General features: G+C 33.5%; 1 protein-coding gene across 1 annotated transcript in view; it reads left to right on the forward strand.

The window, feature by feature from the left end:
- Positions 1–27,511, forward strand: part of NECTIN3 (nectin cell adhesion molecule 3) — a 126,675-nt gene that overhangs the window by 66,954 nt on the left and 32,210 nt on the right. The window contains exons 6-7 of the mRNA XM_027077684.2: positions 6,262–6,400; positions 8,770–8,854. Coding sequence (XP_026933485.1) covers positions 6,262–6,400; positions 8,770–8,854 — 224 coding nt within the window. The remainder of the gene's footprint in view (positions 1–6,261; positions 6,401–8,769; positions 8,855–27,511) is intronic.

Here is a 27,511-nt window from a genome sequence, read left to right on the forward strand (position 1 = left end):
TTGAACCTTGATAATAGTTGGTTTATCATTTTCATTTCAATTTATGAGAATAAAACTTGGTTCAATTTTGATTTATCCTAGATTACTTACCTTTTTTGCTGCTGTTCTGGCTAGGTACTGTGGGTGAAACAGAGTGAAAGTGAGTTTAGTAAGATAACTTTAAAATATCTTTAAAACTTGAGAAAATAATACAAGGCCTATTTCCTTACATGTATGATATTTCTACATAGACATGATATCTAATTTCACAGTCTCAGTTATGAGAAATATCTCAGGAAACACCTAGTCTTGAAGGGACAGTTTGGTCTAAAAGCCAGAGGTAACTAGATCTAGAAGACTGGGCTCTCTTTTTAAAAAACATTTTCTTATGAGAAATTATATGAAAATAGGACAGAATAATGAAATGAACCTCAGTGTACCTGCTTCTGTTTATTATCAATTCATGGTCAGTCTTGTTCCATTTAAATTCCTATTCACATAATCCCCCCTGCCCTTAGTTCATCTGTAAATGTATCAGCATACAGCTCTGAGAGTAGAAACATTTAGGAAAAGTAACCACAGATTTCTTGTACCAAAAATTAAAAATGCTTTAATATTAAGAATCCAATGAGTGTTCAAATTCTAATCACTTTTTTTGTAGTTTTAGTTTCTAAATGTGACCCATACATTGTGATATTTTTAATAATTTTAATCTATGTGTTCTCCATGAGGCATTCCCCACTCCCTTGATTTTTCCCTTGCAATTTATTTGTTGAAGAAATGGCTTCATTTGTGTCCTGCAGCCTCCCAGTTTGGATTGTGCCAGTTGTACCTCTGTAATTTCTGTAAATTGTCAGATCTAGAACCTTGATAAGATTAAGGTGTAATTTGGGTGGGGGGGCAAAATTACTTCCTAAGTGGTGGTATCTTCTATCAGAAGGCATGTAATGCCTGCTTTTCTTTTGATATTAGCAGTCATTAGATGCTCAAAGCCTAGATCTAACAGGGAACCTACTTGATGTCTAGGTTTATTAGCTCTCTTCTTTTACCATACCGTGTGCTTTGATGTCTGAATAATTATGACCATACTGCTTTTACCTGAAATATCCTTTCTACACTTCACTGCATTCAAGATCCAGCTCAAACCATGTGATGGGAATGTGCTTCATTTGTTTTTTTAATCATGATTTTGTATTTTTGATTCAGTGATTCAAAGGTTTGATTCCATGTTCAGATATTTTGAGACTTGGTTTTTATTTTGATATTTGGTAGCTAAAATGCAACTTCTCAAAAACAAGTGGATTTAAATGGAAGAAGGACATTGTTGGGAGCCTTAACAGTTTTCATCCCAACTACTGTTTTTAGAGCTAGTCTCCTGTTCAGAATGTTTGCTTTTTCGATGTCTTGCTAATCACAATAACTTCACCCCTAATATTAGCTATTATTTCAGCACAGTATGGGTTTAGTGTGAGGTTTATGGCTAATAAGAGTGAATGTAAATCTTTATTTTATTTGGCCTCCTAATGTGTTTCAGTTTTTTGGTTGACTCATCACTGATTATATGGCCATGGTTTTGCTTCATAATGTAACTGATAAAATTTGTGTATTAAGAGTAAGATAATTGCATTGCTGTTTTAAGGGGTTTTGTCATTATTTGTGCCTTCATAGTTGGTGTTCTCTTCATTCTGCCAATTCTTTGCAGGAATGACATCTATTAAGAATAAATGCTTCCTAGTATATAACATGGATTAGCACAGATCCTCTCATGTTCCTCTGTCACCCGGGGCGTCCATGTCGGCCTCCTTTAAATTCTTACTGTTCGTTAAATCTAGGGTAGTTATTGTTTCACTCAGCTGAGCTCTCATACATCCGTAGTGTGTCACAAGATGCTGGCTCTGCTGAGAGGGGACAACAAAGTGGATGTGTAATTGTTTGATTTCATTCTGGAACTATCCCATTCCGTACTATCCATGGGATCTTGTAGATGCCTTGTGTAGCAAGTGAACACCTGACGTTTGGACTAAGTGAAGCTACCAGTGCCAGTCCGTGTATTATATACTAGCACCACATTTATTTTGTAATTATCACTTATCCTAAAAAAGGGGATAAGTGATAATAATCTCTACATTGGAAAAAAATATTTTTATGGATTCTGTGATCCCACTTTAGGGATTTTGCTCTCTACTGTGAAGATAGGGACTATGTAAAATTCATCCTTACATCCTTGGCACTTAGCATGTGCCTGACACGTTAGGTTACTATTGGTAATTTGTTGAATGAGAGGTGACAACACCATCCCGACCCAAAGAAAGGACATTTATTAAAAAGTAGTGAGATAAATATTTCGATGGATATAATGAAGTAGAAGGTGTATTGGAAAAGTAAACATTAAAAGTGGCAATTGAGGGGCATCTGGGTGTCTCAGAGGGTTAAGCTTCCGACTTCAGCTCAGGTCATGATCTCAAAGTTTGTGAGTTCGAGCCCCACTCGGGCTCTGTGCCGACAGCTCAGAACCTGGAGCCTACTTCAGATTCTGTGTCTCCTTCTCTCTCCGCCCCTCCCCTACTTGTGCTCTGTCTCTCTGTCTCTCAAAAATAAATAAATGTAAAAAATAAAAAAAAATTTTAAAGTGGCTATTGAAAAGTAAAAGTGAGATATATTTATGGGGAAAAATTGGTGATACAGTGATATGTATTATAAGGGCAAATAAAAGTTGAGAAGATAAATTTGTAGGGTATCACATTAATGTGTGAATCAGGTAGTAGAACCACTGAAGTTTTGGTGAAGGTAATAAAGGAAAATAGTTAATAAAGGAAAATATTTCCATTAATTGTTAGGTCTTGGTGTTTGAGTGTGTGAAAAGGGCCTGTAGATTTCTATACTCACCCGTTTCAAGTGGTTTTTAGCAAGTTGCTATGTTTTGCTGTGTAGAATAGTATTTATTTTTTTCAAATCTTGTCAGATGTGAATTAGGTAAGCATATTTGAGTAGCTTCAACATATTTTTTATTCGTATGTATCAGAGTAATAAAGACAAACTTAAATTCAGTTTAGTAGTTATATGTATATTTTTTTTCAAAAATAATGAAAATTTTTATGTCTGTATTAAGTTTCTTTTGGTATGATGTGTTAGATTTTTGAACATTTTCCCTAGAAGACATATGCATGATATCTATTATGGGCAGTGAGCTTTTGTTGTATTGGGGAAAGCACTTTTGTTTTCTGCTGATTGTAAGCAGATAGTTAAGATTTAGTAGTCTGTCTCCTCAGGTGATGGTAATGTCATGTCATTCATTCAGTAAATTAGCTGAATGTTTAAAAATGCCAAATTTTTATACATTTGCTTATTTCCTCCTTGTAGTTTGATTGTAATATAGAATAGATTATGTGGGCAGAGATGTGGAGGAGGCAGTGTTGTAGCTAAATTCTCAATTTTCATTAAAATTCTTTGACTTGAATACAAGAAATTTCAGCTTGCTCTTTGCTTTTCATACTAGTGTTCATCACCGGTTAATATCGTAAATATATTCTTCTTTGTTTTTTCTCAGTTAGAAGAAGAATCAGAAAAGGAAACATGAAACCTATCCCATTTATGTATTTAACATAATCAATTTGCTTCTGTAGAATATCCAGTTGGTAAACGGATTCATATGTAGTTTTTCTTTGATTTGCTCTTTTCAGTACTTACTAGCCTGGTTTGATACTAAGAAGAGGTGTACAAAAAAGAAAGGAAAAATATGAATAAAGAATGAATGGAACTGGGTGAAATAAATATGCCCAATTTAAGATAGAAGGAAGAGTCATCATAGTCTATACAAAGTCAACTCAGAGTCCCAGAGCTAGGATTTATAAGACTAATGGGACAGAAGTGGATAAATAGACCATAATTTAAATGTTCAGAAAATAGTGTCTATTTGGACTTGAGAATTACTTAAGGATATTAAAAATAGTACAGAGTTGGAAATTACCTTAGGATGTGAAAAGTCTGTGATTATTATATCTTATTACAAAACACTACCAAATTTAATATCTTTATTAAGATTAAATGAGAGGTTTTCTTGGAGGTGTGAGGTTTGATGAATGTATAATGATCTGTACATTGAAAATCTTACATTCAAAGAGTAACCTGAGTTTTTCAAAAATAACTTCAGAAGTATTTAAAAGTATTTTTATAAATATGGTATTAACTTTGTCTTACCATCAAGATAAGAACACTCAAATTTGAATTCAGTACACTTGGGCAAAACTGATAGGGATGCTTTTGATCCCTCAGCAAAAGAAAGATTTCCTTTGAAGAAAAACCTTTAGAAAACTAGTGGAATAGGTAGCGTATTTGACACTTAAGGATTTTTTATTTATGCCACTGAAAATATATATGACCTTGGTCACATGACCGTGGGTATGTAATCTTAATAGATTTCAGTTGGACTTTTAAAGACTGAATACAAAGCTATAATGTATATGGTTGGAAAAGTGATCGTATAGAGTAGAAATTACTCCTAGATCATTCCAAATCTTTAAACATTGACAAGAGCAGAGTATTATTTGACTGGCTTGGATTTCAAACTTTTTCTCACGTAGCACGTATTCAAATGGAGGTAGTAGGGATTAGAGAAATGAGCAACAATAGGAAGATAAACTGGGTGTATTAGCAAATGAGAGTAAGATCCTGAATGACTAAACTGGTTATATTGTTTAAAATAATTGTATATTTTACTATTTTTAAATCCTAATTGAAAGTTTGAAAGTTATTGAAATGAGTTACTTGCTACTCATTGATGTAAAGTTTTTAGTCTAGAATGAGACTAATAAAATGACTCATTAATAAAGAATTGGTAGTTTGCTAAAGAAATTTTTATAATTGGGAAGAAAGGAAATATAGTTTTTAAGAATCTAAAACAACATGCAACTCACATTTTAATAGATACAGAGTTGGAAAATACTTCTAAATATGTATTTATATGGAAATACTATGATGGTAAGTCTGTGAAACATATTTCAAAACTGATAACTGCTTTAATGTCTTCTAAACTTGCCATGTCTGGTCCCAATGGTAATTGCAATTATTTAGAACTCTATGTGAACGCCTATTTAAGTGAAAGCTAAGAGTTCTTCATAGGGGACCCGAAAGGAGAGTCTACATTAGATGTGCAATTGTATAAAAACGTTTTCTCCCAACAAGGGCATAATGAGGGCGTCTAGCCTAACCCAGCTAGCTTTATTTCACTTTCTGTTCTCTACTACTAGTTGATGGAATGACCTTGGGCAGAATATTTAACTTTAGAACTGCAATATAGAAGTTTATCTTAAACATCTTTCTTACTGGTTAGAAAGATAAAACAAAATTGTGTATATTGAAGGTACTTTGTAATTGCTCAAAATTAATGTTGCTGAAATTGTCAAAATAATGCACATAAGGATTGTTTTGTCATATCCATAGTACTTACATTTGAAAATATATAGTTGCAATAGTTTAATACATTCCCTTATTTGGATGTTCATAAAATAGGGTGACTTAATTTTTCAGTATTGTATGACATGGTAATTACTAAATATGTTTTTAAAATCCTTTTTTATAAAATTTGTGGTGCAGACTGGGAAAGAGAAACTGGTATTTAGAAATTATGTAGTGTGTTTATATCCAGGGGATAGGGAAGATTTTCCATTTAATTTTGTGGTAGAGACACTGTCTTAAGTGTACTTTGTATTAAATGTTCATGAATTAAGGGAAATTATTTGCAACAAGTGCTGTTTTTATAATACCTCTATTTAAAAATTTATACAGTGTCATTCTTTGCCATATTTATTAGATCTGGGATTTTTTTTTGTGTGTCTTTGGTTTGCCCCTCCTTGAAGGTTTTAGTTTCTTTAGTAGAACTTCTTTTATATTTCACTCAAATAAAAAATGGTAAATGTATATATTGTTGGTTAACTCAAAGAATAATGAAAAAATGTTTTATCTTGTAGAGTAAGAACTTAAAATAGCTTTCATCCTTTTCTCTATCGTTTCTTCTCCAGACATTATTTGACCATAGAAAATAGATTCACTCGTTGCTATCTGACTGGGGATATTATTTTCATAACTTGAAAAAAAGGAAAGCTGGAGTGCTAAGGTGACATAAGGAAGGAGGGTGTTAGCGTAATCCTACAAAAAGTACTGAATCAAATTTGAGGTCCTCTAACAAACTTCAATCAGTCTTTGCACATTATAGAAATTAGGGTGTGCAAATTCAAGAACTCTTTTTAAAATTGTTTGAAAAGCCTGATTTTTGTTACTTTACAGATGTCCCATTTAAGCAGACCTCCTCCATAGCCGTAGCTGGCGCCGTAATTGGAGCCGTCCTTGCCCTTTTCATCATTGCTATCTTTGTGACTGTGCTGCTGACTCCTCGAAAAAAGAGACCATCCTATCTTGACAAAGTGTAGGTAACTTTTTTGCTTGTGTTCAACATTCAGTATGAGTCAGTCTTTGTATCTATCTTTACGGCTACTCGTATGTAAAATGTCTGAGGGATGAGAGTAAAGACACTGTTAGATCTTTGTGAGCTGACCATGGTTTAATCAGAATGTACTATTTTGGTGTATAGTGTCAAGGGGCTGTTGGAGACAAATATATTAGACATCATTCCAAATGATAACAATGATAAATTATGTTGTCCTGTCTTCTGAATTAAAAATGCAGGTCTTTGAAGAAATGTGCTTGAAAGAGAGATTCAAAAAAATCTTAGACGTTTAATTGCATCTCCAGATTGTATATGCCAGTCTTATGTATGGATAGATCTTAACCTTCAGCCGCCAAGAGCTATCAAATACATTGAGTTTTAAAGCCTTTTTTGCTTAAACAATTTTGGTTTTGGTGAATTACAAAGTGTGCAGTTTGTTCACTTAAAGAGTAAGCAATGTTTTGGGCCAATCATTAAGATAGAATTATAAAGCAGATATTACACTTTGCTGTAGAATCAAAAGACAAATGTCCCAATTCATTTAATTCCATCAACAGCTTTGTTGCTTCATCTATGGAATGTGAATAATATTTTCATATTTTTCCTACTTACCTAGAGTTGTGATGAGTAGAATATAATAATGTTTATGAATCATGATGTTTTATATAAATGGTAGTATTATGTGGTTATTAATATTTTTATATTAGGAAATAAGTCTGTCTCTCAAAGAATATATTTCTTCTGTCTTCATAAGTGCTGTGTGTGTGTGTGTTTGTGTGTGTGTGTGTGCGTGTGTGTGTGCCTTTCTAATCTGGCACAGTTATAGCATAGATCTTCTTGGATTAAAGACATCTGAGTGTTAGTCTCAGCTCTGTCATGATTAAAGTAGTGGTATGATCAAGGACAAGTCACATCACCTCCATGAGCCTCAGTTTTCTCATCCAAATGATTGATGGTTCCTTGGAGCTATGACTTGGCTGTGATTTTCATGACATGAAAAGAAATAATTACTTTTAAAGGACTGTAAAGTACCTTTTTAGTGAACACCTATATCACTGGTTCTTTAATGTTCATAGTTATAATAATTTATAGTTCCAATAACATTTATAGTTCTTTAATATTTCAAGAGTAACTAGCATTTGGTTAACTTTATTTTAGCTCCCAAATTATCTCAGGCTTTTGTGTAATTTCAAAACATAATCTTTATTTGTTGTTTGAATTCTGTTCATTTAAAATGTTATTTCATGTCCACATTGAGAAGCTATTAGACCACAGAGAATTTGTAATTGCTTTGGCCTCTATGGATTTCATTCTCTTTATTTTTTACTATAGGTAACATTTTTGTTTGACTTAATAATCATAATTACTGTAAATTAGTTATCTGTGAACTTCAAAAGTATGAGAATAGATAAAAAAATTATTTCCTAAAATGCAGAGAGCCACAAGATATATTCTATTTGTATTGTGACAACAATGCTTAAATACATGAAGATACAGGTTTTTAAAAATGGGTTATTTTGGCAAAAATACATTCCCTAAGGATGTAATGGCACCTTGGTTTATTTCAGGTGACAAGATTTATAATGGTCTTTAGATTCAGAATTCTAATTTACATGATGAATATTCTAAGAGTGACCATGGCTTTTGAAAATTAGTTTTGATGGGGAACCTTGGTGGCTCAGTCAGTTAAGTGACCAACTTTTGATTTCAGCTGTGATTGTGATCTCACAGTTTGTGGGTTCGAGCCCCGCGTTGGGCTCTGCACTGACTGTGTGGAGCCTGCCTGGGATTCTCTCTGCCCCTCCCTTACTCTCTCTCTTTCTCTCTAAAATAAACCAACCAACAGACACACACTTAAAAATTAGTTTTGAAAGTATTTCAAAAATGTAAAAGTGTTTTCATTATCATTTTAAGATACAATTTTTTCAATTTTATGACATTTTGCCTTCCATTGCACATGTTTGACTATGTTTAATACGATGGTAGGTGTAGTAATATAATAATATAGTGAGATGGAAAAACATGCAATACTTAAGTAAATTGGTCATGGATTAGGTCACTTGCTTAGTAATAATTTTCAAAAAATGCTTCCATTTGAGTTTCCTTCTTCAAATGAATCAATTAGATGAGTTTTAAACATTGGAACCTTTAAAACCTGGTTTTTTCCTCCCTGTATGATAAAATATAACAACTGAATTAAGCATATACACTAATATAAATATTAGTGTGAGGAAAATATCCTCAAAAATTAAGAGAACCTTGATAGCCCCTTCCCCTCCCTTGTTTTTATTTGTTTGTTTTGTTTTTGCTAAATGTTGCAATCACATGTTTTAACATTTTTAATGCAGGATCGACCTTCCACCCACACATAAACCACCTCCTATGTATGAAGAACGATCTCCCCCTTTGCCTCAAAAAGACCTTCTATATCAGGTATGTGTTCCTGATTACACTTAAAATAAAATGAAATAAAAAACACTAAGCAATGTATATTATTTGATATTATTTAGTCATTATATGATAAATGTAGCATAGTAATACATAATCATTTCTCTGCAACATTTAAAGCATCAAATTTTGCCTACAAATTGGTAAGAAACGACGGTATAGCCAGTGTAGATAAGACAAATCAACACTTTATTAGGAGTACAGATTTTTACTAAAAGCTTATGCCCAAAGATTTATTGTTAATAGTTTATTGACATGCATATTCATTGTAAAGTATGCATCTTTATATAAAATAAGAGAAAAATCGAATGTCTTTGCTAGGATATGATGAAGAGCTTTTAATCCTTGGAGTATGTATTTCACTTTTGTTTCAGTATACTCAAAATCTAAATTTTAGCGTTCCTTTATTTAGCAACAAAAGGTTTATATTCCAGTTTAAAGTTCTGGATATGAATATTGGTCCCCACATTAAGTTTATGATCATTTTAAATTTTCTTTTGGGATCAGTTTACAATAATTCATGTGAAAGTATCAATTAAATGCGTCTATCTCATACTCTCTACGTAGATTAATAGGCTGTCCTTGGGAAAGTTGAAATCATCGGGTATTTGAATATTTTTATTCTTAGTGTTAGTTGTTCTGGTTTTGTTTTTTTCCATCTAGCATCCAAGTAACCGATTGGGACCCTGACCCTATATTGGGGTTTTATTCCCTGTGGAAACATTCTATAATATTTTTCCCCTAAAATATGTTTCTGTCTTCAGCTGGAATAAAGCAAATTATTTGCCCACCAATTAATTTAATTTGGTGGAAAAATTCCAAGGGAATGTATCTGTTAAGATGTTCTCAGCTTTCTGTGCTCAGTTCAGCACAGGTACTAAGATGTTCTTATCTTCTGTGTCTTAGTTGACCACATGTTCAGTCTACTGCCTGAGCATGGGGGCAGGGAGGAGCATTCCCTGGCATGTGCACTCATTGCCAGTGGGCACCAGGTTTGTTGTCACACACAAGTTTGGGGTCTTTGGGTGAAGACATGCTATCTTCCCAGACCTCTTGTTTCCATGTAGAGTGTAAGCTCACATCTCTTTTGGGGAAGAAATGAATTTGACAAGTACTGTGAAATGTCAACAAAATATTTAGCTAGAGCTCTTGCTAACTGCTACAGAAAGGCAGCTGTCTTCTTCCCTTCACAAACCTAGTAATTAACCAGAAGATTTCCAGATTAGGTTTTGGGAATTTTTTAAGAACATGGTTAGTAATTTTCTAGGACAACCCTAACTACGCATAATTTAGTTCTTGTCTATAAAACCAGTTGATTATATAAGTTGTTATTATTTAATATCTTCAAATTAAATATTTACAAAAGCTTATAAATTGGAAAAAATATTGGGTTTAGGTCATCATGGGTCCCGGGTTTTAGTTTAAAAAATATGACTTTTATATCTGTAGTTGTTTCCAAATAAACACAAAAGGAAGATTTTTCTTGGATGATTTGAGTTGACAGTGCTAGAAACTATAGTTTTTAGTGTCCTTGGAATTAGGGAATGCTTCCTGGCTTTTTGAGGTAGAAGTTATGAAGCAGGTGATGAAATTACTCACTTGGTGATTAGAATAATTTGATTTGTAGTAAATTGCATACTCAAAAGCATAAACCTAGGTGGAAATGAAGTTATAGTGGAAAAGTAACGGGAAGTTTAGAAAGAAGATTGAAGGGAAAGCACCTGCAATGAATAACAAACATTGGACTTTGGGAGTCGGAGACTATGTGGTAACATTGTGACTTTTTCCTCATCTGTGAAATTGAGCAGGTAAAAAATGTGACTGTTTCCATCTTCTAGCTATAAAACTGATTCTACAAACTATTGCCGAGGGTGAACTAGTTGCTGTAATTTTGCTTAAGAGAGTTAGAACTTGAATTGGAGATGAAATAACTCCCCAATTCTATAAAGCTTTTAAGAATAATTTAGGCTGGGGCACCTGAGTGGCTCAGTCATTAAGCATCTGACTCTTGATTTGGGCGTAGGTCATGATCTCACAGTCATGAGACTGAGCCCTGCATCGAGCTCTGAGCTAAGTGTGGAGCCTGCTTAAAAGATTCTCTCTCCCTCTCTCTCTGCCCTTACCCCACTCATGCGCATGCGCTCTCTCTCAAGAACAAAACAAAACAAAAATCTTTAAAAAAAATAATTTAGGCTAAAATCATTATCCATCAGATAACTTGTACGATTCACGCATTATAATGTCTATATGTTAATTATGTGGCTGTTTGTGTTTTAATTAATGCTGTGATATCAAAATGTAAAATACACAGAGCCGTGTCCTGGTTACCAAGAAATCTGTAAGTGTGTAATTACTATCTGATCAGTTTCATACAGTGATAGCATGTTGCAATACTAAATGCCTTGGGAATGTTCCACTTCTCTGGGTGTCTTGTCTGCTTTAAAGTGATGAGGTAATTCCTGCTTGAAGTCATTAGCCCTCAGCCTTCCCAAACAGGCCTAGGGACCTAGTCACCTAGGCCAGGCTCCCGAATGCCTCCATGGCTTTAAGGAAGACAGTCTCATTTATTCTACCCATCAGTGTTCTACTCTTGGGAAACCACAGAAAGAGACACCTCCTCAGTACCCACATTTGTACACCTTGTGTTGCTTTTGTGGTAATAGTACCAACACTCATCCTGGGGAAGGTTTCCTTTCGATGTATGTTAGGAGAATGAGGCCTGGTATTGTGAAGAGGCAGTGTCCTTGGGTGGGAACCGTTACTGCAGAGAAGATGCATGGAGGCATGCATAAGTATGAGGGAAATAAAAAAGAATATCTTACCTGAAGCAAGGAGTAATTGAGAAATATCCCCAGCTTGTCATGTATTAGGTAATAATCCTGCAGAAGTTGAGTCTTCATTTGGGAAAGAAATATTAATTAATGGCTTTAAAGTATATTTTACCTTTTCATTATGTTTTATGAACATTATATAGGTAATCCGTAAGTATGTTCTTAGAACAACAAAAACAAATACTACAGAAATTTATAGTCAGCTGTGAAAGTTCTTTTTTATTACTCCATCACCAAGTATATAATTTCCTTCTCCAGCTATCACCATTGTTACGAATTTAAATATTCTCCCAGACTTTTTTCCATGAATTTATTTTCATGGGTGTATCATCCATATTTACATCTATAGCTAGGTTTGTTTTGCCTTTTTTTTTTAAACACAAATGTGATCATAGAATACATAGTGGTCTAGAAATTGCTTTCCCACTCTATTATAGACCAGTATTTTTCAGAGTGGCCAGTGTTGTTTATAGTTGTAGGGGGCTCCTTTATCTCATTCAGCTTCAAATCCAGCATGAAACACTGAACACTGATATAAAATTTCTTTGTATTAAAGAATTTTGGACAACACTTAGTGTTCTATGAGTAATGCTGTATTTTAGCCTTGTTTTGGAAGAGTTGTATACTCTGATGTGAAAAAATATTTCCCAAACCAACGAAAATGATCAAGGGATCATTTTCAGGAAGAAATATGTAACTAATACAGTTTGATTTCTGACATGGAAAAAACCTGGATGTAAATATAAATCTTTTAGAATGCTCTGTGGTTCAGCCTAAAATAACATTTATTCTTGGAAAGTTAGGTCTAGTAGATTGTGTGAAATAGATACTATTACTTGACTTTACTGAGGATCATAACAGGATTTCATTCAAGCAAGAATATTATAGGGAATGTGGCTCTTGAAGTTATTTTCACAATGCTGACATATTATTGAAAGCTTTTAATCTCTTGAAATATCATGAGATTTTCTTTTACCCCTTGATAGCCACATTTGTAGAACTAACCATCTGTCAGATTACTTTGGTAAATTTTTAATTTTAGCAACCTTGAAAATGTTTTATGAACAGTATTTCAGGTGTTGGAATACACAGATCAATTTTCATGATTTAAGAAATTCGTCTTATATACACATATAAATATGTGTGTATGTGTCTTAATATTCTGTGTTATTAAATGGTATATATGCATAAGTACTTGTGTAACTGAATTTTAGGCTGAACTTAGCTGCCTTTATTGTGGAACACCATTTTGACTTAAAAGAATGGCTAACAAACCATGGTCATTTAGGCTTGAGTAATTTTGCAGATATTTTCTCACAAATCAATGAACTGAACCTGTCGCTCAAGGCAAACAACTCACAGTATTTGTTGCCAATGAGAAATTTGAGGTTCCAAGTAAAAATTATAATTTTTATAAAACTTATATCTGTAACCATGGGATTGATATTAGTGGGGAAATTAATGAATGTTGTTTTTATACTGAATAGTGAAAAGTACCAATGTTTGGAATATCTGTGTAACTTAGTGAACTAATAGTTTCCAAATGACCAATGTATGCTGTTATAATCATGCATGCATAAAATATCCAAAGTATAAGATAAACGTATGGATTTTCATATAGGAGAGTATGAAAAGTTTCAGATAGCAACTAGCAACTAACCTTAAGAAACTTCCAGTTGTTGAGTTTTGGTATAGTATCAAAGGAGAATTTTCTCAATTATCTTAAAGAAGTATTGAAGTGTGTCTCCCCTTTCTAGCAGTGTATCTGTGTGAGGCCATTTTTTCTTCATGCATTTCAACCAAACAACCTATTGGAACAGATTAAATGCTATAGCAGATGTGAAAATCAAGCTTTCTTCTTTTGACTCAGATATGAAAAAGATTTGCAAAATGTAAAAAAGTATAATAAAATGCCACTCTTCTTGCTTATCTTTGTTCTGGAAAACATGGTTATTTGCTCATATAAAAGATGCTATTTGTATCATACTATTATTCTGTTTAAATGAATTAAATATTTTTAAAAATTTCATAGTTTGGGGGACCCCTGGGTGGCTCAGTCGGTTGAGCGTCCAAATTCGGCTCAGGTCATGATCTCGCGGTCCGTGAGTTCGAGCCCCGTGTCGGGCTCTGTGCGGACAGCTCAGAGCCTGGAGCCTGTTTCAGATTCTGTCTCTCCCTCTCTCTCTGACCCTCCCCCGTTCATGCTGTGTCTCTCTCTGTCTCAAAAATAAATAAATGTTAATAAAAATTTTTTTTTTTTTTAAATTCATAGTTTGGGGCACCTGGGTGGCTCAGTGGGTTAAGCAGCCGACTTCAGCTCAGGTCATGATCTCACAGTTCGTGAGTTCGAGCTCCGTGTCAGGCTCTGTGCTGACAGCTCAGAGCCTGGAGCCTGCTTTGGACTCTGTGTCTCCCTCTCTTTCTGCCCCTCCCATGCATTCTTTGTCTCTCTCTCTCTCTTTCTCTCTCAAACATAAGTAAACATTAAAATGTTTTTTTTAATTTCATAGTTTTAATGTTTAAGATGATAAATATAGTTAGCTCTTACCCATGTAAATGAAAGTACTTTGGGTTCTCAAAATTTTAAAGTATAGAGGGATCCTGAGGCCCCAAATTTGAGAACCTCTACTGTAGACCTTAAGCGATATAAAGGCAGGGATCATGTCTCCCTTGCTTAGTACTATAGTCCCAGTGCATAACACCTTGCTTGGCACGTTGTAGTTACTGAACAAAATCTTTTTGAATGAATAAATGGAAGAATCAAACACCTCTTTATATTCTTCTCAGTCTGTGACCATGTTTGTGTTACAAATTCTAGAATAACCCTATCCCAGAGACATAATTATGTTCCAGTATATTTAATGTCAGTATATCTAATATCAGTGTACCAGATATCAATATAGCATGTATGAAAAATAACAGGAACAAGACTCTATAGCAATATTCTAAAATATTAGCAATGATTATGTTGTAGACTTCTCCATGAATATTATGTCTTATGTTATATTTTTCTGTAGTTTCTAATTTTTCTGCAGTGCTTTTTCTCCCCTCTTTCAGTGACCTTTTAGCATAAGAAAATAGAGATCTGTTGAAACCTGAATTACTAACCTGGAATATTGTTAATCAGTCAAACCAGTTATGGTAATAATTCAGCAGAATTTACTGTCTTGGGAAATTAAGATTTTCCCCCCAATAATTCACTATGATATGTCACATTCTTTAGTAAATTTTTATAAATGCTCATGGCAGAGTGTTGGTAGGAAAGAGTGTTCCTATTTATGTTTTGAGTACATAATGCATACAAAAAAAATGTAAAAGGGTATTTTCTAAAGTCTCCCTCCCATTCCCATTCCTGTTTACCCTACACCTCCTACAGAAAATCACTTTTATACATTTCTTGTTTGACTTAATAAGGTTTGTTTAAGCATAGACAGGGAAACATACATGCACACATTTTTTTTTCTTTTATAAAAGGTAGCTGTATGTACTGTTAAATATTTTGCCATTCCTCCTAAGATATACTGAAGATCTTTTTTATTGGGATGCAGAGCATTCTCATTCTTTTTTATGTCTACAGAAGATTCTAATTTGCATATATTACACAGTTTGTAGTGTCAAAATATTTTAATAAACCAATAATGCTGCAATGAATAGCTTTATATATATGATATTTGTATCTACCCAAGTATAATCTTCAGTATAGATTTTTTAGAATTGGTCTTGCTGTATCAAATAGTAAATGTGTTTATACTTTTGATAGATACTGTCAAATTATCCTCTATAAATATTATACTATTTTGTACTCCAATCAGTAATGCTTGAAAGTGCCTGTTTCTCCACATCCTTACCAACAGCATATGTATTCCACTTGAGTATTGGTGATCTGATAGGTAAAAAAATGTGTGTGTATGTAAAATTATAATTTTGCACTCTCGTTATTAGTGAGTTTTATCATCTTTTCAAGTGTCAAAAAAGCCATTTTTTTCCTGCAACTCTCATTCTTTTGTGTGCTTATTGAACAAAATTATGACCATTTAAACATTTTATAAGTAGATATGAAACTTTTTTCTTTTAATTCCAGGATGAGTAGTATATATACATTGCTTCTTGATATCTAAATTTGTGGTACAGAAAGTTTAGGAAGATGAATCTTATATTTCCATTGATTTATATTATAAAATGGGATAAAAATGAAAAGTTGTTCCGACTAGAGCAAATGTTATCAAACTGTGGTTTTAGAAACATGGTGGTCCTACTTGTTAGCAAGTTCTAGAGTTGGATATGTCCTCCAGGTATCTTAATTGCTACCAATCATGCCACATTTCATTTAAGGCTTTTTTGAACCTGTCCACCTACTACTACTGTATAGTTTTAGACATTTTCATTACTTCCTTTCAAACCTCATCTTTCTGATACATAACTGCCATTTTGCAATAATATTTTTTAATAAGCTCCTTTTGTTAATTATCATCGATGGTCTGATTTTCTCCCGGGATCTCAATATTTTAACATATATTCAGATGCTACCAATAGCTATAGGCTTTGGAGTCAGGGAGAAGGAAGGGAGAAAGATGACAGAAGAATTAACATTTTTCATCCAAATTAGAGAAAACTATATGATGGAGTGGACTGCTTCAAGTAAATGAATACTGAGTATTTCCTAGCATTGTTTTGCCCTTGAGTAGCAAAATGTTTACATCTTGCATATTGCCTCCAGTTAATAGATAGTGGCAATTATTGAGACAAGTAGTCAAAGAATTGTAGGGCCGTGTTCTCGTCTGTGAAGGGACAAAGTTTTGTGATCAACAAAGCTCAGATGAAATAATGACATAAACTAATCATATTGAAATAATATATTCAAAGGAAATATAGGTGCAACATTTGAAGTATAAAGGATTGATATTTTTACTAAAAACTCTTACTAATCACTGTTATAAATGAGAAAAAGATAAACCTACTTTTAAGATTTTATGGGGATTAATAAATTACCATATGCTGCATCCTTAGACCATAGAACCTTAGAACATGCCTGACACATAGTAGGTACTATGTGTTTGCTGTTATTAAAAAAGAAACCGTAATTCTTTTTTTTTTAATTTTTTTAATGTTTATTTAATTTTGAAAGAGAGGGAGAGACAGAGCAGGAGTAGGGGAGGGGCAGAGAGAGAGAGGGAGACACAGAATCCGAAGCAGGCTCCAGGCTCTGAGCTGTCAGCACAGAGCCTAATGCAGGGCTTGAACTCATGAGCCACGAGATCATGACCTGAGCTGAAGTCGGCCACTTAATTGACTGAGCCACCCAGGCGCCCCCAAAGAAGGAAACTGTAATTCTTAATAAAAATATTAAAGAGATATTGCTTCTCAGCCTTTTGGCTAAGATCAAGTGTAAAAATATTAAAGAGATCAAGCAGTGAAATTATTTCAGAAGAAGAATAAAACTAATAGTACCTGATTCATGAAAATTCAGCATATTTTTCTTTTGGAAATTATTATACTTTTATTATAAATTTAGTAGGCCAAAGTGAAATTAAAAAGTATGGTGTCTATATGTTTTGATTCATAGTTCTATTTTATTTTTTCTCTGTCACTCATTTATCAAACCAGTATTTCTTGAGTACTTCTTATGTGCCAGTACTGGGAATACTAGTTAATAAGACAGATGAAACAATTATTGCCTTTATAGAGCTTATATTTTAGTGACAAATAGACAAAGCCTATGATGACATATTTTTTCCCTTATTTATTTATTAAAAAAAATTTTGTTAATGTTTATTTATTTTTGAGGTAGAGACAGACTGTGAGCAGGGGAGAGGCAGAGAAAGGGAGACGCAGAATCCTAAGCAAGTTCCAGGCTCTGGGCTGTCAGCACAGAGCCCCATGCAGGGCTCGAACTTACGAATCGCGAGATCATGACCTGAGCTGAAGTCAGAGGCTTAACTGACTGAGCCACCCAGGCACCCTTCTTTTTTCCCTTTTTTCAAAAGAACTTTATTAAAATTTATTAGCTTTATAATTGGTATAAAACAGACTGCATATATTTAAAGTGTGAGTTTGATACATTTTACATATAATACATAAACACAGTTCACAAATACGCATACATATACACAGACTGGGAAAACATCACCACAATCAAGAAAATGGATTTATCCATCATTTTCAAAAGTTTCCTGATGCCCCTTTATAATGTTTCCCTCTCTTCATTCCCCTGTTGCCTTTCCACCTCCCCAAGGACCCAAACACTCATCTACTTTCTGTCTCTATGTATTAATTTACATGTTCTTGAATTTTATGTAATAGAATCATATGGTATGTTTGTTTGTTTGGTGTCACTTCTTTCACTCCCCACAATGATTCTGATCTCTGGTTCCTTCTTGTGTTGATCAGTAGTTTATTCCTTTTAAACAGTTTATTCCTTTTAAACATTCCTTTTAAACCTTATAGGCATACTACATTTTATTTACATTTACCTATTGATGGGCATTTGCATTGTTTCCATTTTTTGACTATTATAAGGAATGCTGCTATGAATACTTACGTATAAGTCTTTGTGTAAATACACGTTCTCATTTCTCTTGAGTAAACATCTAGGTGTGGAACAGATGGGTCATGTGGTAATTGTAGCTTAAAAAGTATAATTTAAGAAAGTGCCAAATTGTCACCCTGAGTAGCTTTTACCATTTGTGTTCCCACAAGCAGTGTATGAGTTCCTCCATACCCTCACCACCATATGTTATGATCAGACTTTAAAAATGTTAGATGTTCTAATAGGTGTGTGGTGTATTTCATTCTGATTTTAATTTGTATTTTCTCCCTAGTTACTCGTATGTGGAACTTTTTTTTTTTTTTTTTAATTGCTGACTTGTCATCCATTTAGCTTCTGTGGTGAAATCTCTCTTCAAATATTTGCTCATTTTTTTATTGGATCATTTTCTTATTGTTGAATTTTGAGAGTTCTTTCTATATTTTGTATTACGGACTGCATGTTTTTGTCCCCCTAAAATTCATATGTTGAAACCCTAACACCCAGTGTGATGGTATTTGGAGGTGCGGCCTTGGGGAGGTTTTAGGTAATGAGAACCCTCATGATGGGATTAGTGCCTCATAGGAGGAGATAAGAGGAGAGCCTATTTCTTTCTCTGCTCTCTGGTATGTGAGGATAAAAGATAGTCATCCGCAAACTAGGAAGAGAGCCTTCACCAAGAACTAAAATCTCACACAGCCTAGAACTGTGTGAAAGAAATGTTCTTTAAACCACTTAGTAAACATGGTAAGTTGTTGTAGCAGCCTGAGTGGCATAAGACAGTTTTACAAGTCTTTTATCAGATATGTGATTTGGAAATATTTTCCACCATTCTCTCACTTGGTATTCTCTTAACTGATTTTTGAAGATAAAAGTTCTTAATTTTGATCAAGTCAATATTTATGCAATGACAATGTGATACCATGCTTTCTCTCTGCAATGGGGTAGAGGAGGTAATACTTCCTTTTTTTTTAGTTGTTATTAAAATAGTTAAAATATTTTTATGATACATTACTTTATTTTTCCTGTATAAATTTCATCATCAATTAGAAAATTTATTGAATTAATTTAAAGATAGTAGTTTTCCTTGGTCACTAGAGTTCCTTCAGTAGCTAGTATCTTCAGGATAAATACATAGTATGAGCAATTCTCATCTCAGGAATGTGGAAACTAGGAAGACTTGGCTCCTCTAATAGTATTTCATGGCCCATAGCACCTAAGTAGCCATTATCTTTTTATATATTCTCTTCATCTCTGTATTAAACAGTAATTATCACAGATGCTTGATAAAAATTTTTAAATGGGGCATAAGTGGTCCATGAAAGGAAAATATTTTAGAGTCATGCTTGCTGTTAACTTATTTTTAGTAGAATCAAATGGGATCTAACAATATTATAATTAAGAAGGTTGTGATGCAGTTACTTTGACCTGCTGTAAATTGTAGAAATAATCTGTTTATTTTAGAATTACTATATACATGTAAACCAGCACTGATCTGGAAAACCTGGATTGAGGATTTCGAAGTGATAAAGATTCTGAGTTTAATTACATTTCGGTATTTTTAATGGCATCACTAGCTATCAGTGTATTAATTATGTGATTTTTCAGAAAGGACTTGAAAACTTCTGACCTCGATTCTCATTGCTGTCTGTATCTGATTTGTAGCTGAACTGCCTGAGTTAGGACTGTATTTAAGAAAGGAAAACAAAAACAAAAAATTGAGGTATATAGTAGTACCCTCAGAGCTATTTCTAATACAGACTGAATTACTTTATGCAGTTTAAATGATCAAAAAGAACTGGCTTCATTCTAGTCACCAATATTCAATACCAAAAAAAAAAAAAAAAGTAGATGGTTAAAATAAAAGAATTAAAATGTTGGCCTTTTAAGATATTCTGAGCAATCCAGAGGGGAGAATATCTAATTCACACCTTTTCATAAAACTTTATAGTATAATTCCACTTGGTTCTTTCTATGTTATAAACATCTCATCTTCTTTCTTCCTTTTGAATCCTTAGCGCTGAGTTTTAAGAACTGATTCCTTATAAAAATTATATAATCACTATCTTTGCTTAAATATGTGTATTTGTGGTTCTCCCATTTTTTTACTTTCCTAATTATAAGCTCTTGAGAATTGAAAACCATGATTACTGTTGTCTTTGTAACCTTTCTTGAGATCTAATAAACTCTGTACAGGGGCTATTCAGTAATTGTTGAGTTGTGGTAGTGAAATTGTTTATGAAATCGGTTTCCCAGGCTAGCTGAGGACAATTGCAGAAATCTGGGGGGAAACAGGGAAGATACCATAATTTATATACAGTGTCACCTCATCCTTTCGCCTGTAGAACACCTAGAAAATTTATTTTAAACATCTTTAAAATTTTTAGCCAGTTCATCATTATTTTTGAGCAAAATATGTAACAAGGTACCAATCTGTAGTATCTTAGCATTTCCAAAAAAGTATCACTATTAATTCATAGTAATTAGAAATGAGCTTTAACTTTTTAATGTTACCACCAAAATATTTTTAAAACACCTAATAAACCATGTTGAAATCTGAAGCATTAACTCAGATGTAATACTAAACTTCGGGGGAAAAAACTCTTAATGGCTCAATGCTACTTGGGAACTCAGGCAAAAAGGTATTATCCTAACCATTGATTTACTTAATTTTTTTTTCTTGGTTTATAAAGAATTAAATTTAGACTATTCGTACTTGAGATATAATCAGAACATGAAATCTTGAGTGGTTTATTTGAGACCTGTGTTAAATTCACACTGCCATCAGGGAACTATAAGTCTTAATTAGGGGTGACTCTTGATTGACTCATGAGTTAAGTAGAAGTAAAAGAACTGTTGAAGTTAAATGCATTAATCTGAGTACTGTGAAATTTCCTCCCAAATTTTAGAGGACCTAATAGTTACCTTTATTTAAAAGCTCATGATTTCCTTTATTGGAAGTGATTCGTTTTTAAATATAGAAGTCAGGACAGAGACCTAAGTTATTTCAGTTTAGCTTAGTTTAGTTTTTTATTCACTCATTTTTTTTTCTTTAAAGAGAGCAAGAAAAAGGACTTCTAATAGGGAGCAGGGGAGAGGGGCAGAGGGAGAGAGAATCCCAAGCAGGCTCCGTGCTCAGCATGGAGCATTATGTAGGGCTCATCCCATGACCCTGGGATCATGACCTGACCCCAAATCAAGAGGTGGTTGTTCAACCAGCTGAGCCTTTTGGCACCCCGGAAGTGTGTTATTTAAATGTTCAGAGCAAAGCAACTAAGTTATTTTCAGAGACTAGACTTTTTCATTACTTGTGAATTAAATTTTATATGGACATTATCAATCTAATTTTACTTTGAATTTGGCTAGTCTTGATTTTAGTCCTGCCCAATTTTTTTTTGAAGTACTTTTGATACGTTGCGCATAAAAAATTGGCAAAAGCTCCATATGGACTTTGGAGAGAATAATGTAAATGCTATATTATTTAAGTTAAATGTTACCCCTATGCCTAAGCTTACAATGTTCATTCATTCATTCAGTGAATTATGGTAAGCACTACTGAGTGATTTTTTTTTTTCCTGTTTTTTAGACTCTTCCTTTAAAGTAGATTCAATTATGGGAGTCCTTGGTTAAATTAAGCTGACTTAAATGGAAAGTTGCTTTAGGCAGCTACCTTCATATTGTGATGTGTGCAATGCCAGTGAGGCCTCGATGCCTGCCACATTCTTGACTTCCCAGCAGAGAATAAGAAGAATAAGAATGGAGATTAACAATAGAGGCTAATTTACTAATATCTGTTACTACCCATTTGACATGAAAAAACTATGGGGAGACTCTCTCAGGCTATTGATTATTATCAAAACTATGTATTGGCATAGCAGTATATACCAGAATTTCCAGGATGATCTTGATTTCACACATATGTGCCCTAATGTCAGTATGTAAGTGCACCTGTTCCAATTTTGAGGCTGCCGTTGGTCTGAGAGATTTCCCTAGTACATGTGACAGCTCTGTTATTCCCGGCCTTTTCTCCAGTTCTTTAATAGCCTCCTTCTCCATTCCTGATCATTACAATTCAAAGTGCTTTCTTCCCATAATCAAAATGGCTCTTACATCTTAACCTCCTCTAAAAATTCTTCCTAAGCTAATAAGAATATTTAATTTAGAATAAAATATACCAATGTGAACTACAGTAAAAGTACTTGTATTGTGATAGCTACTTTCCAAAGTATAATTGGAGACAGTAATCTTATTTGGAGAACTCTAAGAAATGGAGGGTAACCCAGGTTCTAATTTTGTGATTTGCTATGAATTATTTATTTAATATTTTTTTATTCTGTTTCATAAAATGGTAGAGTAGTGTCATGCAGGGAGCAAGAATTCCTGTCCCCTCAAAGGTCCTTGTAGCTGGACTAAGAATCAAATTGACATGAGACAGATTAACAGGAGAAAATAAAATTTAATAGCATACATGTGAGGAGTCTACACAGACATGGAAATTCCAAAGATAGGCAAAATGAGGTATATATGTCATCTGAACTAAGGAGAGAAGGGGATAGGGATCTGCGACTTGAAAGGAAAGAAATTCAATTTACAGGAAGATGAGAAAGAGTTAATGCTTGGTAAACAAATATTTGCCCTGCCGTATAGATGGGTTAACCATATAACATTTATCTCTGGTAGTAACTCCTATTCTGGAAAAACTGTACAATTTGGATTCTTTTATGTAGTTAAGGGAGGGGCAAAAGTTTCTCATGAGCTCACGGGGTCATGATTGCCTTCAGCTCATAGTAACCCACATGCCAAAATGGCCCATCTCAGGACAGCCTCCTCTCCATCCCTACGCTAGAAAACAGCATAAGATATTTTTAGGAAAAACTAAAAATGAGTAATTGATCACTTCATTTAAAACCAGTTCATTTCATGACAGGTTTACTGAATATTTAACATAATTTTGATTGCTTTTGAATCTAGCCAGATATCTTAGATACAATTAGAAAGAAAATTTTCATTAAAATATAAATTTATGTTTGAAACCTCTTACATTTGAAGAATGCATGTTTCGACAAACTAAATGTTTCTGAAGAGTTGATTGGTTAAAAAAAAGAACTTCTGGATAAAACACAGGCCATAATTTTTTAAAAAATGCAACAAGCTAGAAATCAGAAACACTAAATTCAGTTCAACATGCTTATTGTTTTAGACGTCTTTAAAATGCCAAAAATTAAGAAATTTTAGAAAACCTGGTGGAAAAACATTCAGAAAAGTTTGTTTGGGTAGTCAAGACCACAGTTTATCCTTGATTGAGTTAACTTTAGTCATTTGACCTACAGCCACTAAATTACTCTATTTTCTTATATATGAGTATGGGAATCTTTCACCCAGTCTGTCTTGGCAACTTGTCAGATAACTTTCCATAGTTACAAGCTACCATAGTGCAAATTTCCTGTTCCCAGGCATTATAATAAACAGAATTACCACTTTCTTTCCCCAGAGACACGTTTTCACCACTGGTTTGGTTTAGTTTGGTTGTGGCATGATTCTAATTCTTTTTTGTTGATTCTTTGGCACATATTTTCAACCAAGATATCTGTTCCCTCAGTTTCATATACAATAATCTTCCTTTGTTTGCTTTACTGATTTTGCATAATTAGAAATATGTGCAAGGCAAGCAATTAGCCTATTGTTGACTTCATATGTTTTGGGTTTTTTTTTTTTTTAATATATTGTTTGCTGCTATTGGAGAAGTAGGTTCTCTATCTCAGTTCTTTTCAGGCAGCTGGGAGTGACTAGGACAGTAAAGTTTTCTTCCTGCATCTTCTGGGCCTTGATTGTTTTCAGTTCAAAATAATCTGCATCCAAAATGGCACATTTTTGGGCAGCCTACCCTTGGCCCCAAGTTCATTTAGCATTTCTATGATTGCATATTGCTTTTCTGGTTTTGTTTTTTTTTCCACAGAGCTAACCTCCATGATTATCTCCTATTGTTCAATTGATTTGGGGAGTGTAATTTCTCTTTGTAGTTTTAGAAAACAGAGCTAGGACCAGAAGGTGATAGGAACATAGATTTGAATACTCAGTGTAAAGAAGATCTTTCCAATAATTAGGTCTATCTGATAATGGGCTGATACCTCAAGTTGCCATACATATTTCCTAACTGGCCTTGTCTAAAGGACTCAGCTATTGTTTTTCATTGTTATGTTATAAGATACATTTCTGCACTGTGAATAAAGTTTAATTTTAACACCTCTTCTAGTCTTTTCTCTTTACTCTTTTTACCCCTAAAAAAATAATACAGGTGGTAGATTAAAAACTAACATTGCTGTTCCTTGGGACCAATGTTCGACATAGGTATCTTAATGTGATTCTGAGTACAATATTTAACTATATAATTGATTAGTTAGCTAATGAGTTATTAAAAGCACACATGTTAGAGGTAACCAACTCTCTTCCATACATGTTTTCGAGTATAATTACAAGGTCTATTGGTATTTCCAGATATTATTGAGTCTTTGTGAAAAGCAGTTTGACACAAGCAAAAATTACTTTAAAATGTTTCTTTTACCTTTTGTTTTTTAAAGAAGAAAAACGTGTTTCTTCTGTAAATGCAAATTATACATTGTTTTATGGTTGGTTTATAATTATAACTGTTCGCATAGATACTAAAGCTTGAAATATACTTTGAATGATATCTCTACAGCAGCTGTAACTACAATGAAAATTAGATGAGATCTAAAACTTGCTAACTGCAGAATATTTCATGCATATAAGTAACTTTGGAAGAATGAGAATTGTTAAAGGTCTTTAAAAGGAAATACTTAGCTTTATAATGATTCCTATTCTAAATTCATTGGCACTTACAAAAGGTAATAATCTCAGTTTCAAATGTTTGGCGGGCAGTAATTATTTAGGTTATCAATCCTGTTTATTAAAAGAAATGCCATGTAAATGTATTTGTTTGAAACATTTTAAATGCCTTATTACTGAGGTATGTGTTCCCATGGAAACCACAAATATCCCTTTAGAAAAGTGATATAAAATAGTGGCTTTACTTTTAAGTAGAATGTTAGAAACTGCAGGCTCTATTCAAGGAAAGGTAGCTACAAAGTTGAAAATTTTACTGTGGTTATATACTGCTGAGATATGAACTGCATATAAAACTGTATAATCAACCATATGTGCATGTGCACACACACGTACCAAACATATGAATTGTACTAGAACACAAAAACATGGAACATAAAAGAATAAAAAGTGATCAGTTAAAACTCATTAAAGTTAAAAATGTTTGGTCTTCTAAAGATACCATTAAGAAGACAAAGGAAAACCACAGACTGGGGGAAAATATTTACGACACATATATGAGACAAAGGAATTGTATCCAGAATAAAGAAGTCTTGCAATTCAATAACAGGAAGACAACAACCCAATTAAAAAAAAAAAAAAATGGACAGAAGATTTGTATAGACTTTTCATCAAAAAGATATGCTAATGGACAATTAACATAGGAAAAGATGCTCAGCATCATTAGTACTCAGAGAAATACAGATTAAAACACAGTAAAATGTCATTATACTCCCATTAGATTGGCCAAAATTAAAAAGACTGTACTAAGTGTTGCCATTATAATTAATAATTCCTACTTTTATAAGCCTTTTATATTTAATTATATAAAAACAATTTATACTTAAATTATTTTCCATTTTTGCTCTGCTAGTTAATTTTCACTATTTTCTGTTCTTATGTCTCAAAGTACTAAATGTAATTAAAAGTCCAAATCCCCAAAATTGTTCTTGGACCATATTCTGTCACCCCACCCCCATTAAAATTCTTATATGCAAAGGATTTATAATGAATATGTGATATGGTTCTTAGCTCCCCAAGAAGTGATTCACGTGTATATTTTTATTTTAAAGTTCTCCATAATTGAGTAGTCCTATTCTTACGGTAGTTTTTTTTTTTTTTTCCCCATAACTGCCTATGATCTACATGGTACTTAATTAAAAAAAAAAAAAAAAAAAAAAAAAAACTAAAAACGAGGAATGTGACATTAAGCATTACCTAAGTTGCCAAGGAGGAGAGTTGTCAGGGTATCATAAGGCAATTATGAGTCATCGCCCTGGAGTTGAAAACACCATTTGAGGTCTCGTAGCTGGAACTCCCACTCAAGACAAAATTTCCCTTAACAATATCTAAGAAGGTAGTCATCCAGCCTCAACTTAAAACACTTGATTAACAATTCACTACTTCCCAAGGTACTATATAGTTCACTTTTGATAGCTAAAATTGCTAGAAAATTAGAAATCTAGCCTCCTTTCAACTTAATTGGTCCTGATTCTGATTTCTATAATTCTTAAAACTCGTCAGCATTTAAAGCTACATCTATTAAGAACATATTTCTTTTAATCCAGATGCTTTTCATATGTACCTCAAATGTTTACAACAGCCCTTCCAGGAATTGTTTTATAGCTTTTCCAATATTTAAAGTTCTCTGATTTGCTCTCTCTCTTTTCTAAAACCGATTTGAATATTTCCCAGTATTTTCAGCTGTTCCTTTTAGGATATAGTTTGTCTTCCCTCCCTCGTCCCTCTCCTCTGAGAATACAGTCAAAATTCAGAAATTGGGATTCCTTAATACCCTGAACTGATGTGAGAAGTAGGTAGTCAAAGTGATATGGCTCAAAATAAGTAAAAGGAGATGTCAAGACTTAGTTGGATTATCAAAATCAGTGATTGTAACATCCATGTTTCCATAATTGAAGACAATCTCCTACTATTTTCCTTATGTGTCACATCAACTTTTGTGTGTGTGTGATTTTTACCTTATATACTTTACACTGTGTAGATTTTCAGATAGTGGGCACATATTATAAAAGTTATTTCTAATTAAGAAATTGGAACTAAGAGAAAAAAATTAGATTGGGCTACAGGGAGGAGCAGTTATTGAGAAGAGAGGTAGAGAAAGAATGAACATGTATCTCTAGTAACCTTGGAAGGGTGTGGAGTAAAAAGTGGAGTAGGGAGAAATGTAAAATATGTATGGATTCTAAAGCTTTTCAAACACAATCTGGTGACATAGGATGTGTTATATTTATGAAGTAATTAGAGTTTCCAACCAAATTGGTGTCCAAGGGTTGTTGGTCTGGAACCACATCGACCTTTTTTCTAGTGGTGAAGTGCTGTCACTTGGATGTCATTTCTTCCATTTAACCCAGAGAGCCCAGTTCACTGGCAGCCAAATCCACTGTCACTCTTGGCTTGCAGAGAATAGCCACCACGGAACTCTTCAAG

The sequence above is a fragment of the Acinonyx jubatus genome, chromosome C2, assembly GCF_027475565.1.
Source record: "Acinonyx jubatus isolate Ajub_Pintada_27869175 chromosome C2, VMU_Ajub_asm_v1.0, whole genome shotgun sequence".
Taxonomy (NCBI): domain Eukaryota; kingdom Metazoa; phylum Chordata; class Mammalia; order Carnivora; family Felidae; genus Acinonyx; species Acinonyx jubatus.